General features: G+C 43.5%; 1 protein-coding gene across 2 annotated transcripts; it reads left to right on the top strand.

Moving 5' to 3' along the window:
• The first annotated feature begins 118 nt into the window (after nucleotides 1-118).
• Nucleotides 119-18,686, top strand: LOC118363394 (wolframin-like). Of its 2 annotated transcripts, none has more exons than XM_035744215.2 (10): nucleotides 119-263; nucleotides 6,257-6,637; nucleotides 8,884-8,960; nucleotides 9,180-9,324; nucleotides 9,700-9,873; nucleotides 13,122-13,202; nucleotides 13,292-13,446; nucleotides 13,614-13,850; nucleotides 15,132-16,007; nucleotides 16,865-18,686. In XM_035744215.2, the coding sequence occupies exons 2-10, from the start codon at nucleotides 6,259-6,261 to the stop codon at nucleotides 17,648-17,650; spliced, it is 2,910 nt and encodes a 969-aa protein (XP_035600108.2). In that variant the 5' UTR covers nucleotides 119-263; nucleotides 6,257-6,258; the 3' UTR covers nucleotides 17,651-18,686. The 2 variants fall into 2 exon arrangements, with proteins under 2 accessions (XP_035600108.2, XP_035600107.2); XM_035744214.2 differs by lacking the exon at nucleotides 119-263 and adding an exon at nucleotides 661-799.
• The last annotated feature ends 486 nt before the right edge of the window (nucleotides 18,687-19,172 follow it).

Raw genomic sequence — 19,172 nt, 5'->3', positions numbered from 1 at the left:
CCAGAGCCAGGTACAATGTCGCAGCTTCCCGGTTCACCCCCCGCCCCCAAGCTGGGCACCGGGACGAGAGCGAACCCGTGGAGGGAGATAGGACCGGGACGAGAGCGAACCCGTGGAGGGAGATAGGAGATACCTCTGCGAATGTCGCCGGGCTCAGCCGCAGCTCAAGGTTTATTGCGGGATATTAGAAATGCACTTAGACCTGCGACCAAGGAGACAGCCACAACAAATGATGTAACCAGGAAGAGCAATCGACCAGGGAGGTAGGAGCTATGCAAATTTGAGTGGAACGTTTACATGAAAAGAGAAAGACTCTGGACATTAATTTACAATGTAAATTCTTGTGACATGGTGTGACTGAAGCATTCCCAATTTTAAGCGTAACAGAACGTATGAGGTTTGGTGCTTATCGATGCATGTAGGCTATGGCACAACAAACCACGAAAATATTACTGTATTCTCTGAACCACAGGCATTTCGATTATCTACTGATGATGGCTGAAAGAGAAAGCTCGGGAAATGGTTTCGACATCTTGTATCTGTTAGCCAATGAAATTAAGAGATACCGAATGAGTCAATGACAACGTCCAATCATAGGCGGAGTAGAAAGTGGGCGTTTATTATGTCTGTAGAGCTGAAGGAGTTCCCTCATCCATATAAGTAGAGTTTGATCACAGATGCGCTTGTGGAACAGGGTTGTCAAAAGTGAGGTGATGAGGACCTGAACAACTTAAACTGGACATTTCTAACAGAGTCTTATCGACTAGACGAAACACCGATTGAGTCTTTGACTGCAAAGGTAAGATAATAACGCTGACATTTTTGTTTTGGACATGCTGTACTCAGTGTTGTAAATAAAAAATTAAAGTACTACTTAAGTAGTTTCTGGGGGTATCTGTACTTTACATTAATATTACAATATTTGAAAATATTTACGTTTACTCCCCCTACATTCCTGAATAAAATAATGTAATTTTTTACATAGATTTTCCCTGACACCCAAATGTACTCGTTACATTTGGAATGCTTAGCAGTACAGGAAAATCGTCCAATTCACTCACTTATCAAGAGAACATCCCTGGTCATCTACTGCCTCTTTATCTGACTGACTCACTAACACAAATGCTTTGTTTGTAAATGATGTCCGAGTGTTGGTGTGCCACTGGCTATCTGTAAAAAAGTACATGTAAAACAATTGTGCCATCTGGTTTGCTTAATATAAGGAATGTGAAATCATTTATACTTTTACTTTTGACACTTAATTATATTTAAAACCAAATCATTTTCCACCACTGGTTGTACCATAGTCAGAACTGCCAGCTCGTGGTCATATTTATGGTTCCTTTGTCGTTGACAGAAGAATAGATTTTAAAACGAGTGTCTGCATAAGGCGCTATAGATAAACACATTTGCTAAATGCATATTTGTATAATATATTATTGTGTTTTCCACTAGATTTTAAACTGGTCACCAACTTTGAATAATGCATTCTAAGACATTGCTTCACCTGTGTCATATTAGCTATGTTATTGAATGACTTTCCTACTGGTGGACTCATTGGCTTGGGGGAGATCCCCAGCACTGCAGCAAAGCACTTCATGGTCACTCAAGCTCTTGCATGCCAACCAGCTTGTCACCTCCTGTTATTGTGCTAGCATCTTCATGCTGTCTGAAGTAGGAATGGTGTTTAGGCAATTTATTGGTTAGAGTTTGGCTGGGATAGCTGAACTTGGACCATATGGCAATTTCCGGGACAAGTAAGGCAGTGAAACTGACACAGAGCTATGTTTTGGGGTTGAGAGACATATCTTAGCACTCTGCCCTGAAGGGAAGCTATGGGCTCCCTTAGACAGTGAGAGTTAAATGATTGGAGCAGAAGAGCGGAGTGTGTCATGCAGCTGTTGTGTCACTGCACCAGGTGTCCTCCTCACATTGACAATGCGGCCACTCTCTCTCTCCTCTCCCCTGGCCGCTCTGCTGCAGCTGTTGTGTCACTGCACCAGGTGTCCTCCTCACATTGACAATGCGGCCACTCTCTCTCTCCTCTCCCCTGGCCGCTCTGCTGCAGCTGTTGTGTCACTGCACCAGGTGTCCTCCTCACATTGACAATGCGGCCACTCTCTCTCTCCTCTCCCCTGGCCGCTCTGCTGCAGCTGTTGTGTCACTGCACCAGGTGTCCTCCTCACATTGACAATGCGGCCACTCTCTCTCTCCTCTCCCCTGGCCGCTCTGCTGCAGCTGTTGTGTCACTGCACCAGGTGTCCTCCTCACATTGACAATGCGGCCACTCTCTCTCTCCTCTCCCCTGGCCGCTCTGCTGCAGCTGTTGTGTCACTGCACCAGGTGTCCTCCTCACATTGACAATGCGGCCACTCAATTCAATTCAATTCAATTCAAGGGCTTTATTGGCATGGGAAACATGTGTTAACATTCCCAAAGCAAGTGAGGTAGACAACATACAAAGTGAATATATAAAGTGAAAAACAACAAAAATTAACAGTAAACATTACACATACAACAGTTTCAAAACAGTAAAGACATTACAAATGTCATATTATATATATATATATATATACATATATATATATATATATATATATATATATATATATATATATATATATATATATATATATATATACATATATACATATATACATATATATATATATATATATATATATATATACATATATATATATATATATATATATACATATATACATATATACATATATATATATACATATATATATATATATACATATATACATATATATATATATATATACATATATACATATATATATATATATATACATATATATATATATATATATATATACATACACAATGTACAAATAATTAAAGGACACAAGATAAAATAAATAAGCATAAATATGGGTTGTATTTACAATGGTGTTTGTTCTTCACTGGTTGCCCTTTTCTCGTGGCAACAGGTCACAAATCTTGCTGCTGTGATGGCACACTGTGGAATTTCACCCAGTAGGTATGGGAGTTTTTCAAAATTGGATATGTTTTCGAATTCTTTGTGGATCTGTGTGATCTGGGGGAAATATGTCTCTCTAATATGGTCATACATTGGGCAGGAGGTTAGGAAGTGCAGCTCAGTTTCCACCTCATTTTGTGGGCAGTGAGCACATAGCCTGTCTTCTCTTGAGAGCCATGTCTGCCTACGGCGGCCTTTCTCAATAGCAAGGCTATGCTCACTGAGTCTGTACATAGTCAAAGCTTTCCTTAATTTTGGGTCAGTCACAGTGGTCAGGTATTCTGCCGCTGTGTACTCTCTGTGTAGGGCCAAATAGCATTCTAGTTTGCTCTGTTTTTTTGTTAATTCTTTCCAATGTGTTAAGTAATTATCTTTTTGTTTTCTCATGATTTGGTTGGGTCTAATTGTGCTGTTGTCCTGGGGCTCTGTAGGGTGTGTTTGTGTTTGTGAACAGAGCCCCAGGACCAGTTTGCTTAGGGGACTCTTCTCCAGGTTCATCTCTCTGTTTGTGGTGGCTTTGTTATGGAAGGTTTGTGAATCCTTCCTTTTAGGTGGTTGTAGAATTTAATGGCTCTTTTCTGGATTTTGATAATTAGTGGGTATCGGCCTAATTCTGCTCTGCATGCATTATTTGGTGTTTTACGTTGTACACGGAGGATATTTTTGCAGAATTCTACGTGCAGAGTCTCAATTTGGTGTTTGTCCCATTTTGTTAAGTCTTGGTTGGTGAGCGGACCCCAGACCTCACAACCATAAAGGGCAATGGGCTCTATGACTGATTCAAGTATTTTTAGCCAAATCCTAATTGGTATGTTGAAATTTATGTTTCTTTTGATGGCATAGAATGCCCTTCTTGCCTTGTCTCTCAGATCGTTCACACCTTTGTGGAAGTTACCTGTGGCGCTGATGTTTAGGCCAAGGTATGTATAGTTTTTGTGTGCTCTAGGGCAACAGTGTCGAGATGGAATTTGTATTTGTGGTCCTGGTGACTGGACCTTTTTGGAACACCATTATTTTGGTCTTACTGAGATTTACTGTCAGGGCCCAGGTCTGACAGAATCTGTGCATAAGATCTAGGTGCTGCTGTAGGCCCTCCTTGGTTGGTGACAGAAGCACCAGATCATCAGCAGACATTTGACTTCGGATTCTAGCAGGGGGAGGCCGGGTGCTGCAGACTTTTCTAGTGCCCGCGCCAATTCGTTGATATATATGTTGAAGAGGGTGGGGCTTAAGCTGCATCCCTGTCTAACCCCACGACCCTGTGTGAAGAAATGTGTGTGTTTTTTGCCAATTTTAACCGCACACTTGTTGTTTGTGTACATGGATTTTATAATGTCATATGTTTTACCCCCAACACCACTTTCCATCAGTTTGTATAGCAGACCCTCATGCCAAATTGAGTCGAAGGCTTTTTTGAAATCAACAAAGCATGAGAAGACTTTGCCTTTGTTTTGGTTTGTTTGGTTGTCAATTAAGGTGTGCAGGGTGAATACATGGTCTGTTGCAGTAATTTGGTAAAAGCCAATTTGACATTTGCTCAGTACATTGTTTTCATTGAGGAAATGTACGAGTCTGCTGTTAATAATAATGCAGAGGATTTTCCCAAGGTTACTGTTGACACATATTCCACGGTAGTTATTGGGGTCAAATTTGTCTCCACTTTTGTGGATTGGGGTGATCAGTCCTTGGTTCCAAATATTGGGGAAGATGCCAGAGCTAAGTATGATGTTAAAGAGTTTTAGTATAGCCAGTTGGAATTTGTTGTCTGTATATTTGATCATTTCATTGAGGATACCATCGACACCACAGGCCTTTTTGGGTTGGAGGGTTTTTATTTTGTCCTGTAACTCATTCAATGTAATTGGAGAATCCAGTGGGTTCTGGTAGTCTTTAATAGTTGATTCTAAGATCTGTAGTTGATCATGTATATGTTTTTGCTCTTTGTTCTTTGTTATAGAACCAAAAAGATTGAGAAGTGGTTTACCCAGACATCTCCATTTTGGATAGATAATTCTTCGTGTTGTTGTTTGTTTAGTGTTTTCCAATTTTCCCAGAAGTGGTTAGAGTCTATGGATTCTTCAATTGCATTGAGCTGATTTCTGACATGCTGTTCCTTCTTTTCCGTAGTGTATTTCTGTATTGTTTTAGTGATTCACCATAGTGAAGGCGTAGACTCAGGTTTTCCGGGTCTCTATGTTTTTGGTTGGACAGGTTTCTCAATTTCTTTCTTAGATTTTTGCATTCCTCATCAAACCATTTGTCATTATTGTTAATTTTCTTCGGTTTTCTATTTGAGATTTTTAGATTTGATAGGGAAGCTGAGAGGTCAAATATACTGTTAAGATTTTCTACTGCCAAGTTTACACCTTCACTATTACAGTGGAACGTTTTACCCAGGAAATTGTCTAAAAGGGATTGAATTTGTTGTTGCCTAATTGTTTTTTGGTAGGTTTCCAAACTGCATTCCTTCCACCTATAGCATTTCTTAATGTTACTCAGTTCCTTTGGCTTTGATGCCTCGTGGTTGAGTATTGCTCTGTTTAAGTAGACTGTGATTTTGCTGTGGTCTGATAGGGGTGTTAGTGGACTGACTGTGAACGCTCTGAGAGATTCTGGGTTGAGGTCAGTGATAAAGTAGTCTACAGTACTACTGCCAAGAGATGAGCTATAGGTGTACCTATCTCTCTCCTCTCCCCTGGCCGCTCTGCTGCAGCTGTTGTGTCACTGCACCAGGTGTCCTCCTCACATTGACAATGCGGCCACTCTCTCTCTCCTCTCCCCTGGCCGCTCTGCTGCATCTGTTGTGTCACTGCACCAGGTGTCCTCCTCACATTGACAATGCGGCCACTCTCTCTCTCTCCTCTCCCCTGGCCGCTCTGCTGCAGCTGTTGTGTCACTGCACCAGGTGTCCTCCTCACATTGACAATGCGGCCACTCTCTCTCTCCTCTCCCCTGGCCGCTCTGCTGCAGCTGTGTCACTGCACCAGGTGTCCTCCTCACATTGACAATGCGGCCACTCTCTCTCTCCTCTCCCCTGGCCGCTCTGCTGCAGCTGTTGTGTCACTGCACCAGGTGTCCTCCTCACATTGACAATGCGGCCACTCTCTCTCTCTCCTCTCCCCTGGCCGCTCTGCTGCAGCTGTGTCACTGCACCAGGTGTCCTGGTCCAAGCTCCATCTATAAAAGTTAAACGTTATTTACACCAGGCCGAGTTTAAACTATTTTATATCCTCTTCTGTCTTACAGACATGGAACCATCACCCCCCAGCACCCCAACCACCCTGAAACCTGGCCCCACCTCCCCTCCCCCAGCTACCCCTAAATCTACCCAAGGCACTAGACCCACCTTGACCCTGCCTATATCCACCTCATCCGTCCCGACCTCTCCGGTCTCATCTTCCTCCTCTTCTCATCCTGGTCCCCCTCTCTCTCCTTCCTCGCCCTCCCTCTCCACCCCTCCTGCCTCCCCCCTGCGGCAGCCCATCAGGCCTGTCCCCCAGGCAGGACGATCCCAGCTCAATGCTGCCAGCCGGTCAGCTGAGGAGAGGAGGGGGGCTGGTGCTGCTGGAGATACCCCGGTCAGCCCCCCTACTGCCCCTCTACGACAGGCTTCAGTAGCTCAGCCAGGTGAGTACAGCCAAAGAGACACACACACACAACACAACACAACACAACTTATTACAACACATTACAACACAACACATTACAACACAACACAACACATTACAACACATTACAACACAACACATTACAACACATTACAACACAACACATTACAACACAACACATTACAACACAACACAACACAATACAACACATTACAACACAACGTATTACAACACATTACAACACAACTTATTACAACACATTACAACACAACACATTACAACACAACACAACACATTACAACACATTACAACACAACACATTACAACACAACACATTACAACACAACACATTACAACACAACACAACACATCACAACACATTACAACACAACTTATTACAACACATTACAACACAACTTATTACAACACATTACAACACAACTTATTACAACACAAATTACAACACAACTTATTACAACACAACACATTACAACACAACATATTACAACACATTACAACACAACTTATTACAACACATTACAACACAACACATTACAACACATTACAACACAACTTATTACAACACAACACATTACAACACAACTTATTACAACACAACTTATTACAACACATTACAACACAACTTATTACAACACAACACATTACAACACAACACATTACAACACAACACATTACAACACAACACATTACAACACAACTTATTACAACACATTACAACACAACTTATTACAACACATTACAACACAACTTATTACAACACATTACAACACAACTTATTACAACACAACACATTACAACACAACTTATTACAACACATTACAACACAACTTATTACAACACATTACAACACAACACATTACAACACAACTTATTACAACACATTACAACACAACTTATTACAACACATTACAACACAACTTATTACAACACATTACAACACAACTTATTACAACACATTACAACACAACACATTACAACACAACTTATTACAACACAACTTATTACAACCCAAATTACAAAACAACACATTACAACACAACTTATTACAACACAACACATTACAACACAACACATTACAACACAACTTATTACAACACAACACATTACAACACAACTTATTACAACACATTACAACACAACTTATTACAACACATTACAACACAACTTATTACAACACATTACAACACAACTTATTACAACACAACACATTACAACACAACTTATTACAACACATTACAACACAACTTATTACAACACATTACAACACAACACATTACAACACAACTTATTACAACACATTACAACACAACTTATTACAACACATTACAACACAACTTATTACAACACATTACAACACAACACATTACAACACAACTTATTACAACACATTACAACACAACACATTACAACACATTACAACACAACACATTACAACACACCAAAGCACAGACAACAATAATAACCACACCACGTATTTCTGATCAACGTGTTGGTGTTGTGTCAGTGCCAGGGGGTGAGGAGTAGCTGTTATTATTAAACTGTTATTTTAGGGTTGAGGCGTAGGGCTGGGCTCGGTCCACAATGCTGCCAGGAATCGATGGCATGGAAGGGAAGGATGGATGTAGAAGCACATCACATGCGGACGGTTCCCTCTGCTCCTTAGTGACACAACACAGATTTACCACCTCTAGAAGCTTTATACAGTACAGCAAGACCTCACTTAGCCCAGATAGTATAACAAGGGCTCTAAAACACATTTGACCAACCTTTGCCTACTCATAGTTCTTTAAAATCACGATCATGCACATCAGATGATGTCATCTGAAACACTTATCTTCTGCTGTCTCTTTGACTCCAAAACAGATGATGATGTTGCTGGAGAATTTGATGTTGAAAAGAATGGATGTTTCCTTCACAAATACACAAACGGTATTGGAGATAGGAAGAAGGACAGGTGTCAGTAACGGTTAGAGAGACTGTCTGTTGGGGGGGCTGGGGGCGCTACTCAAGTGGGCTCTGTTCAGTGACAGTTGTTGTGAGCAGTTAGCATCTGTCTATGAAGAGTGAATAACACTACTGCTCAAGACTGCTACTGTTCGGGTAAGTCATACTGTATGCATCTGTTGGTTCCTAAAATGCTATGCAACATCTGTTACTGTATGTATCAATGCTGCCGGTCACCATGTAATAACCTTGTGCCAATAACCATCATGATGACTAGATGGGTGTTGTGTCTCTGTGTAGAGGAGCCAGAGGAGGAGCTGAGTGTGGAGGAGCTGGAGGAGAGGGCCAAGTCTGGAGATGCCAAAGCCCAGAGTAGGGTGAGTATTACCCATAGCCCACCTCAGAGAGACCACCAGAGAAAACATGAATAGTCCTAACATATGAACTACAACGGGTCTTCATAAGGACCCATTGTCATTGTGGGCAGAACTGCAGATTCATTTAGTGCGATTAGAATTGTTTGCATCATTCCACATCTGGCAAGTTTAACTGAATGTGCACATATTGTAGGTGATATATATTGTGTCTGTGTGTAGATGGGCCGGTACTACTTGGCCCTAGCTGAGGAGAGAGATGAGGAGGTGAACAACTGTACAGCAGTGAGCTGGCTGGTGCATGCCACCAAACAGGGCCGCAAGGACGCAGTCAAGATGCTACAGCGCTGCCTAGCAACCAGGAAAGGTGAGGGGGTGCGGCCTAAACCACTAACAGGAAGCATGGTTAGGTGTAGGGTGTAGTTACCCCTAGACTCTGATCTTAGACCAGTTCAGCATTTCCCCCTACTAATGGTTAAGGTTACAATTTGGGGGAGGGGAAGCTGATCCTCGATCTGTACCTAGGGGAAACTTCACCCTGGAACAGTATGGCGAACTAGAGCAATTCAAGATAATATTTTTGAATTGCATCTGAAAAATTACAGTGTGCAATTAAATGGAGTATGCACTTAAACGATAAGAACCTATCAAGAGTCAACTGTCATTGGGAATGTTGAACTGATTGTTTCAGTGCATAGCGTTTATTTTGAGGCATTAAGGTTGAGTTTGTGGTTACCATTAGGCATCACGTCAGAGAACTTTGAGGAGGTGAAGAAGCTGTGTACTGAGACCAGATTTGAGAGAGGAGTGAGGAAGGCTGCTCTGGTCATGTACTGGAAGCTCAACCCAGAGAAGAAGAGAAGGGTGGCAGTGTCTGAGATGCTCGAGAACGTGGAACATGTCAACACTGAGCCAGGTACTGTACTGAGCACTGACATGACATAAAGTACCAGTAAAAAGTTTGGACACACCCATTCATTCAAAGGTTTTTCTTTATTTTTACTATTTTCTACATTGTAGATAAATAGTGAAGACATCAAAACTATGAAATAATCCACATGGAATCATGTAGTAACCAAAAAACTGTTTTATGTTTTAGATTATTCAAAGTAGCCACTCTTTGCCTTGATGACAGCTTTGTACAATCTTGCCATTTTCTCAACCAGCTTCACCTGGAATGCTTTTCCAACAATCTTCAAGGAGTTTACACATATGCTGAGTACTTGTTGGCTGCTTTTCCTTCACTCTGCGGTCCAACTCATCCCAAACCATCTTAATTGGGTTGAGGTCGGGTGATTGCGGAGGCCAGGTCATCTGATGCAGCACGATCACTCTCTTACACAGCCTGGAGGTGTGTTTTGGGTCATTGACCTGTTGAAAAACAAATGATAGTCCCACTAAGCCCAAACCAGATGGGATGGCGTATCGCTGAAGAATTCTGTGGTAGCTATGCTGGTTAAGTGTGCCTTGAATTCTAAATAAATCACAGACAGTGTCACCAGCAAAGCACCCCCCCACCTCCTCCTCCATGCTTCACGGTAGGAACCACACATGCCGAGATCATCCGTTCTCACAAAGAGGGTTGGAACAAAAAATCTCACATTTGGATTAATCAGACCAAAGGACAGATTTACACCATTGCTCGTTTCTTGGCCCAAGCAATTCTCTTCTTCTCATTGGTGTCCTTTAGTAGTGGTTTCTTTACAGTAATTCGACCTTGAAGGCCTGATTCACACAGTCTCCTCTGAACAGTTGATGTTGAGATGTCTGTTACTTGAACTCTGTGAAGCATTTATTTGGGCTGCAATTTCTGAGGCTGGTAACTCTAATGAACTTATCCTCTGCAGCAGAGGTAACACTGGAGCTGTGTTCGAATACTCATACTAACAGCACTAACTGTAGTATTTGTGATGTGAATTAGGAATATCGTATGCTTATTGGTCAAAGTATACATATAGTTTGTATGCGAAAAGCGTCTGGATGTCGTACTAAACTCACTAAAATATGAAGTATACAGAGGACACTATTTCGTACTTTAGGGCCCATGACGCAATTTTTCAGGAAAAGGGCATGGCTTCACATCATTTTCAGATTTGAAGAAAATGGCGGAAAATATGCAGCCGAAGTACGAGGGAGCAAACTAATTAATTGCTTTAACTAATTATGACAAATGTTAAGAAAATGTTGAGGAATGAAATAAACGAAAGTGTAAGTTACCTTACACATTATGTTGGCTGACAATTTGAAAGCTACACTGTCCTTACGAACCACATAGCATATCATTACAGCAGTATGTACCGGTATGTTAGCTAGCTACCTAACGTTAGTTGACTACTTATACATCAAACTTGCCAGTATATTAACTATAGGCTAACTAACTACCCAACGTTTGTTGACTTGATTATTCCCGTCATTCTTAGCTTAGCTGAATGGAAAAGTCGTTGTGCGTTCTCAATGGACATTCGGGTGGTTCCGTAAATTCGCTCCAGCAATCTACTCAGATTTCAGAGCACTCGTCTGAGTGTACCGGAGCTCAAGTGCATTTACAAGCGTTCAACACCCATTGAATGTGGCCGATGTCAGTAAACGTCTGGGGAAAAAGTGTCATTAAATTGTTGCCAGCAGCACAGTTAGTCACCAACACTCTAGATAACATGACAACTGCCTAACCATCTCTGCTAGGGCGAGTAAAATGGTCAGAGTGGTCTCATTTATGTCTGTAAGTAGCTAGCAAGCTAGCCAACGTTAGCTTGGGTGCTTGACTGCCGTTGTTAGGTCAGAATGCTCAAATCAACCCAACTCCTCCGCCCAAGCGCCCAGTGTGTGCTCTGAATTTACAAACGGACAATCTGACAGCGCTCTGAATTTATGAGCGCACTCTGGCACTCCAAATTGAATTTAAGAACACATCCGAAGTTGTAAAATGTAATTTGTTATGCTAACTAGCTAGCAAGAGGTTGCATAGCAACAGCATCAACTTCCAGTAGACAGGTGACGAGCTAGTACGCTCAACTGAAAGGATACCGTTCGTTTACAGTATACTAAAATGAACTAATAGTATGTAGTATATACTCATTAAGTATGTAGTATACAATATGTTAGTATCGGTATTCCAAACACAGCTTTGGTCCTCCTTTCCCGTGGCAGTCCTCATGAGAGCCAGTTTCATCATAGGGCTTGATGGTTTTTGCGACTGCACTTGAAGAAACTTTCAAAGTTCTTGAAATTTTCCGGATTGACTGACCTTCATGTAATGATGGACTGTTTCTCTGCTTATTGGAGCTGTTCTTGCCATAATATGGACTTGGTCTTTTAACAAATACAGCTATCTTCTGTATACCACCCCTACCTCGTCACAACACAACTGATTGGCTCAAATGCATTAAGAAGGAAAGACATTCCACAAATTAACTTTTAACAAGACACACCTGTTAATTGAAATGCATTCCAGGTGACTACTAACGAAAAACCCTGGAATGAGTAGGTGTGTCCAGACTTTTGACTGGTACTGTATATGGACACAAATATACACTCAATCACTTCAACTTCATAATTGTTCTGTTTTGATTGAGCTTGGCATTAGACTGCTGCATCTAATAAGAACTATATTTCGCTTTGATAACCAACTATAATCTCAGCATCGGTTCAAACAATAAACCAAACAACATTGTATCGTTATTAGAATCCCCCCCCAAAAAGTACTTTGTTTGGAAGTGACAAGTATGTGATTCTAGGCAATTTTTGTTACTGTAAAAACAGCTGTAGCCATTTGCTTTTTGTTTACATTCTATTTTTAGCTGATATGACAGCGAATACATTCAAGCAGCATATCAAACTGGGATAATGTTGTAGGTTACACTGGCAAGTACAATAATATTATATTTACCAGAGCATATTATTTCATTATAAATTGGATTATTTCACATGGAGATGTGGGAATCTAAAAGGCTAGCTAGCTTATTGGCTATGTTAGCCAGCTAACTAGCAAGGGGAGACAACCAAAACGGGATTTTTCTTTACTTTCAACTCAAATGAGAAGACAACAAGAGAATCTCTGCTATTGCCCCTTTGTGGATGTTGCTATTTGGGAGTCTAAGACGGCGAGGCATCATGTTACCAAACGGTGCACAACTTTGTGTTTCTCTGTAATTCCTCCATCCCAAGATGACGCTGCCACCCAGGGCCCCATATCCAGCTCCATGCAGAAACAGAGGAGAGTTCTGGAGAGCCTCGTCACCAGCAAAGGTTGGTGTGTGTTTATGTGTTATAGAATCAAATGGAAAGGTAATGTAATAGTGAGTAAGGACTACCTCTCTCTGTGTGTGTCTCTGCAGCCAGTTGCTATGACGTGGGTCTGGATGACTTTGTAGAGACCACTAAGAAGTACGCTCAGGGCATCCCCCCCTCTCCCACTATGGCTGGGGACGGCGGTGACGATGACGATGATGAAGCTGTGAAGAACCCAGACGACTTGCCCCTTCACAAGAAGGTCTGAACCTTTTTATCTCTCTGGGAATGCATGTGTTCATAACATCTTCACACACAGATATAATTATCTTGCTCATCTATTTACCCTCTCTCTCTCTCTGTCTCTCTGTCTCGCTCTCTGTCACTCCCTCTCCATTTCCCTTTCTTTCCCCACTGCCTCTCCCCTAGGTGTTGAAGTTCCCCCTACACGCCCTGTTGGAGATCAAGGAGCACCTGATTAACTGGGCGTCCCGGGCGGGCATGCAGTGGCTCAGTGCCCTCATCCCCACGCACCACATCAACGCTCTCATCTTCTTCTTCATCATCAGCAACCTCACCATCGACTTCTTCATCTTTCTCATCCCCCTGCTCATCTTCTACCTGTCCTTGTTCTCCATGGTCATCTGCACACTGCGCGTCTTCCAGGTGGGATACCCTTCACACAGCTCTGGCCATAGAGCAGAGGAACTGAAAGAGGATAACCTGTAACAAACTAGCAAGTACTCTCATTACTTGACCTTTGGTGTTTTCTTGGAAAACAGAATGAAAATGGTTATAGTATGTAACTGTTATCCCATGACAGTATGTAAAAAGTTATTCCATGACAGCTATAGGATGTGTGTGTTCAGTGTGTAAAGAGCTGTTGGTGTTGTTCTTGTTCTTGATCTGTAAAGAGCTGTCGGTGTTGTTCTTGTTCTGTAAAGAGTTGTCGGTGTTGTTCTTGATCTGTAAAGAGCTGTTGTTCTTGTTCTGTAAAGAGCTGTCGGTGTTGTTCTTGTTCTGTAAAGAGCTGTCGGTGTTGTTCTTGATCTGTAAAGAGCTGTTGTTCTTGTTCTGTAAAGAGCTTTCGGTGTTGTTCTTGTTCTGTAAAGAGCTGTCGGTGTTGTTCTTGATCTGTAAAGAGCTGTTGGTGTTGTTCTTGTTCTGTAAAGAGCTGTTGGTGTTGTTCTTGTTCTGTAGAGAGCTGTTGTTCTTGTTCTTGTTCTGTAGAGAGCTGTCGATGTTGTTCTTGTTCTGTAAAGAGCTGTTGGTGTTGTTCTTGTTCTGTAGAGAGCTGTTGGTGTTGTTCTTGTTCTGTAAAGAGCTGTTGGTGTTGTTCTTGTTCTGTAGAGAGCTGTTGGTGTTGTTCTTGTTCTGTAGAGAGCTGTCGATGTTGTTCTTGTTCTGTAGAGAGCTGTTGGTGTTGTTCTTGGTCTGTAAAGAGCTGTTGGTGTTGTTCTTGTTCTGTAGAGAGCTGTCGATGTTGTTCTTGTTCTGTAGAGAGCTGTTGGTGTTGTTCTTGTTCTGTAAAGAGCTGTTGGTGTTGTTCTTGTTCTGTAGAGAGCTGTTGGTGTTGTTCTTGGTCTGTAAAGAGCTGTCGATGTTGTTCTTGTTCTGTAAAGAGCTGTTGGTGTTGTTCTTGTTCTGTAGAGAGCTGTTGGTGTTGTTCTTGTTCTGTAAAGAGCTGTTGGTGTTGTTCTTGATCTGTAAAGAGCCGTTGGTGTTGTTCTTCCAGAACTCAATGATGACTTACAGGTAGTTTTAAAAGTAGTAGTGGTAGTGGGTTGCTAGGTAACGATGTAAACGATGCCACTTTATATGAACGTGGCCATGTGTATGTTGTCTCATATATCATGGGCAGGAGAGGCTCTAACAATGGGAATTCCAAACCACCCATTGTATAATGAGTGTTCAGTGTGTAAAGAGCTGTTGGTGTTGTTCTTCCAGAACTCCAAGGCGTGGGAGAACTTCCGGGCCCTTACAGAACTGCTGTTACGTTTTGAGCCCGGCCTGGACCTAGAGCAAGCTGAGACTAACTTCGGCTGGACCCACCTGGAGCCCTACCTCTACTTCCTGCTGTCAGTGGTCTTCGTGGTCTTCTCCTTCCCTGTGGCTGACAAGACCTGGATCCCCTGCTCCGAGCTGGCCACCGTGGCCCTGTTCTTCACCGTCACCTCCTTCCTCAGCCTCCAAGCCTCCGCTGAGCTCTTCGCCCGCCGCGCCCTGCTCACAGAGGTCTTATCGGGGGTCTGTGCCCTTACACAACTATTACCTGACAGTGTCTGGTTCCTGCGGGTGTTAGGCACAACGTTTGTGACGGTGCCGCTAGGGGAGATGGTGGCGCTGAATGTGGGCGTGCCGTGTCTTCTCTACGGGCACCTGATCTACCTGCTGTTCCGCATGGCCCAGCGGAGGGGCTTCAGGGGCACCTACCTCTGCCTCGTACCCTACATGGTCTGCTTCGTCTGGTGTGAGCTCTGCCTGGCCCTGCTCCACTCCTCCTCCACCATCGGTCTGATTCGGACCTGTGCGGGCTACCTCCTCTTCCTGTTCGCACTGCCTGTCCTCACCTTGGGCTTGGCGGCCCTGTTGCTCTTCAAGGTCCTCCAGTGGTTCATGGCTCTGGAGATCACCAAGATGCTGGTGACTCTGACTGTTTGCGCGGTCCCGTTTGTGTTGCGGATGTGGATGCGGTTCAGCCTGAACCCGCTGGTGGTGGCGCGGTTCCTGTCACGGAGCAGCGTGGTGAAGCTCATCCTGGTGTGGCTAAGTGCTTTGATGATGTTCTGCTGGATGTATGTCTACCGCTCAGAAGGCATGAAGGTAATCACAAGAAGTAGTTTACTACATTATGCTACATTATGCCCAAAGCGCTAATTAAAACAAAATACAGGTTCTAGCATATTTACATAGTAAAGAACAACAGAATGACAGAAGCAGATCTAATTGCTGGCAGCAGAGTATTATTTACAGCAGAGTGCTATTTACAGCAGAGTGCTATTTACAGCAGAGTATTATATACAGCAGAGTGATAGTATTATTCACAGCTGAGTATTATTCACAGCAGAGTGCTATTTACAGCAGAGTATTATTTACAGCAGAGTGCTAGTATTATTTACAGCTGAGTATTATTTACAGCAGAGTGCTATTTACAGCAGAGTATTATTTACAGCAGAGTGCTATTTACAGCAGAGTATTATTTACAGCAGAGTGCTATTTACAGAAGAGTATTATTTACAGCAGAGTGCTATTTACAGCAGAATGCTATTTACAGCAGAATATTATTTACAGCAGAGTTCTATTTACAGCAGAGTGCTATTTACAGCAGAGTATTATTTACAGCAGAGTGATAGTATTATTTACAGCAGAGTATTATTTACAGCAAAGTATTATTTACAACAGAGTATTATTTACATCAGATTGCTATTTACAACAGAGTGCTATTTACAACAGAGTGCTATTTACAACAGAGTGCTATTTACAACAGAGTGCAATTTACAACAGAGTACTATCTACAGCAGAGTACTATCTACAGCAGAGTGCTATTTACATCAGAGTGCTATTTACAGTGCTCAAATGTAACAACATAAAGAATACAGTAAGTGTATTAAAAGTATTAAATGGAATACATTAACAATCTCAAAATAAAGTTGAACCAAATGTGAATGTGTGTTGAACAGGTGTATAACTCCACCCTGACGTGGCCGGAGTACAGTAACCTGTGTGGGCCCAAGGCCTGGAAGGAATACAACATGGCCCAAACCCAGATCCTGTGTTCTCACCTGGAGGGCCACCGGGTCACCTGGACAGGACGCTTCAAATACGCCCGCATTACCGACATCGAGAACGGAGCCCAGTCCATCATCGGCCTACTTCCTGTGTCCGTAGGGAACTGGATGAGATGTCTCTATGGTGAGGCCTATCCCCTCTGTGAAAACACCACCGACCCCACTGCCCCTCACCAGGCCCTTCCCGCACCTCTTCCAGAAGACCCCTTATGCAAACTGAAAAAGCTGGCCAAGCACGAGTGCCACGTGAAGCACTTCGACCGCCACAAGTTCGAGGTGACATTGGGCATGCCCCTGGAGAGGAAGAGTAAGAACGGGACCATCATAGAGGACGAAGACGCCACCAAGGACATCGTCCTGAAGGCCAGTAGTGAGTTTGGCCCAGTGCTGCTGCACCTGAGCGCTGGCAGCTTGGTAGAGTTCAGTACGGTTCTAGAAGGACGCTTGGGCTCCAAGTGGCCTGTGTTTGAGCTGAAGGCCATCCACTGTCTGATGTGTGCGGACGCCCGAGTGCCCAGCGGCAGGCAGTATAAGATAGAACACGACTGGAGGCACACGGCCCAGGAGGCACTGCAGTTTGCCTTTGACTTCTTCTTCAACCCCTTCCTCACCGCACGGCTGAAGCAGGACACTGAGACACAGACCACACAGGGCAGAGGAGGAATAGACCAAGGCTAGTGGTGGATAAATGCAGAGGACTGTACACTATGTGGAGTATATAAGTGTACACTATGTGCAGTGTGTAAGTGTACACTGAGAGAACTCATTTCAGTATGGATTGTAAGTAATGCATCATGTCGACCACTATCAGGAGTGTCTGAGTGTACACTATGTGGAGTGTACACTGGGAATATACACACAATCACATAAAGGTTTGTCAGTAAGACTATGCTGGAGTTCCATTACCGCGGTTCAACTGCTTCTAGTGGTGTGTGTGTGTGTGTGTGTGTGTGTGTGTGTTTCTGCTCTATGAGCCCCTACTGTAGACTAGTAAAACCAGCTTAGAATCATAGTTGAATTGTGCATATGGCTAAACTATGGGTGTGTGTTTGTAGTGTGTGGGTGTTTTCATAGCTGCTGAGTCATAGTGGGATAGGATAATATCACATAACATAACGAAACCACTGGATTACAAAGGAGGGAGACAATTTACACTAACTTTACACTTTCATACTCCTCAAACACAATCACTTCCACACAAATACACACACCACCTCAACCTCCTCATTCATAGCCAGTGTTTTCAGTCTGTCAACGTTTGAGAAAGTGTGTGGGACAATGCCGATCAACATTGTGGCCAATAAGCTTATTGACTTGCTCTTGACATGCAGTCCAAATGTCTAATTCTGCATGCCATTCATCCACATAGGCCTGCTGTTTGTATCCATGACACTAAGGGCTAAATTCTATCATATTCGCACTAGCCGACACCCACATAACTGTGTTAGAGCTGTCAAATCCACAAGCGGCTCCTGGTATTATACCTAGCAGACATTGCCATTGGCTGTATGGAGTCGCATTAAGAGAAATCCCATGCAGCTTTGTTTTACAAGTTGGAATATGAGATGTAATCCACACCTCAATTAGGCTGATAGAAATCCTCATTATTTAGTTGATTGATTATTCAATTTGAGCGTAATTATTTCTATATGGCCTTCACGTTCTCATTCTGAACTTCTAACGTGAGTGGGACGGATGGGACGGGTGTGACGGATGGGGCAGGTGGGAAGGGTGTGGCAGGTGGGAAGGGTGTGGCGGGTGGGAAGGGTGTGACTGGGGGGCGGATGGGAAGGGTGTGACTGGTGGGACGGGTGTGACTGGTGGGACGGGTGTGGCGGGTGGGAAGGGTGTGACTGGTGGGACGGGTGTGGCGGGTGGGAAGGGTGTGGCGGGTGGGACGGATGGGCAGGTGTGACTGGTGGGGTGTGGCAGGTGGGAAGGGTGTGACTGGTGGTGACTGGTGGAACGGGTGTGGCGGGTGGGACGGGTGTGGCAGGTGGGAAGGGTGTGGCGGGTGGGAAGGGTGGGATGGGTGTGGCGGGTGGGAAGGGTGGGATGTGGCAGGTGGGAAGGGTGTGGCGGGTGGGAAGGGTGGGATGGGTGTGGCAGGTGGGATGGGTGTGGCAGGTGGGAAGGGTGTGGCGGGTGGGATGGGTGGGATGGGTGGGAAGGGTGGGATGGGTGTGGCGGGTGGGAAGGG

This window comes from Oncorhynchus keta, chromosome 30 (assembly GCF_023373465.1).
Source record: "Oncorhynchus keta strain PuntledgeMale-10-30-2019 chromosome 30, Oket_V2, whole genome shotgun sequence".
NCBI lineage: Eukaryota > Metazoa > Chordata > Actinopteri > Salmoniformes > Salmonidae > Oncorhynchus > Oncorhynchus keta.
Note: the sequence above shows the minus strand (reverse complement) of the source record. Positions and strands in the feature narration are given on the sequence as shown.

Coding starts and splice junctions, on each gene's coding strand:
- LOC118363394 (XM_035744215.2), top strand. CDS start 6,259: ATGGAACCATCACCCCCCAGCACCCCAACCACCCTGAAACCTGGCCCC. Junction 13,447..13,613: donor ACTTGCCCCTTCACAAGAAG/GTCTGAACCTTT, acceptor CCTCTCCCCTAG/GTGTTGAAGTTCCCCCTACA. Junction 16,008..16,864: donor ACCGCTCAGAAGGCATGAAG/GTAATCACAAGA, acceptor TGTGTTGAACAG/GTGTATAACTCCACCCTGAC.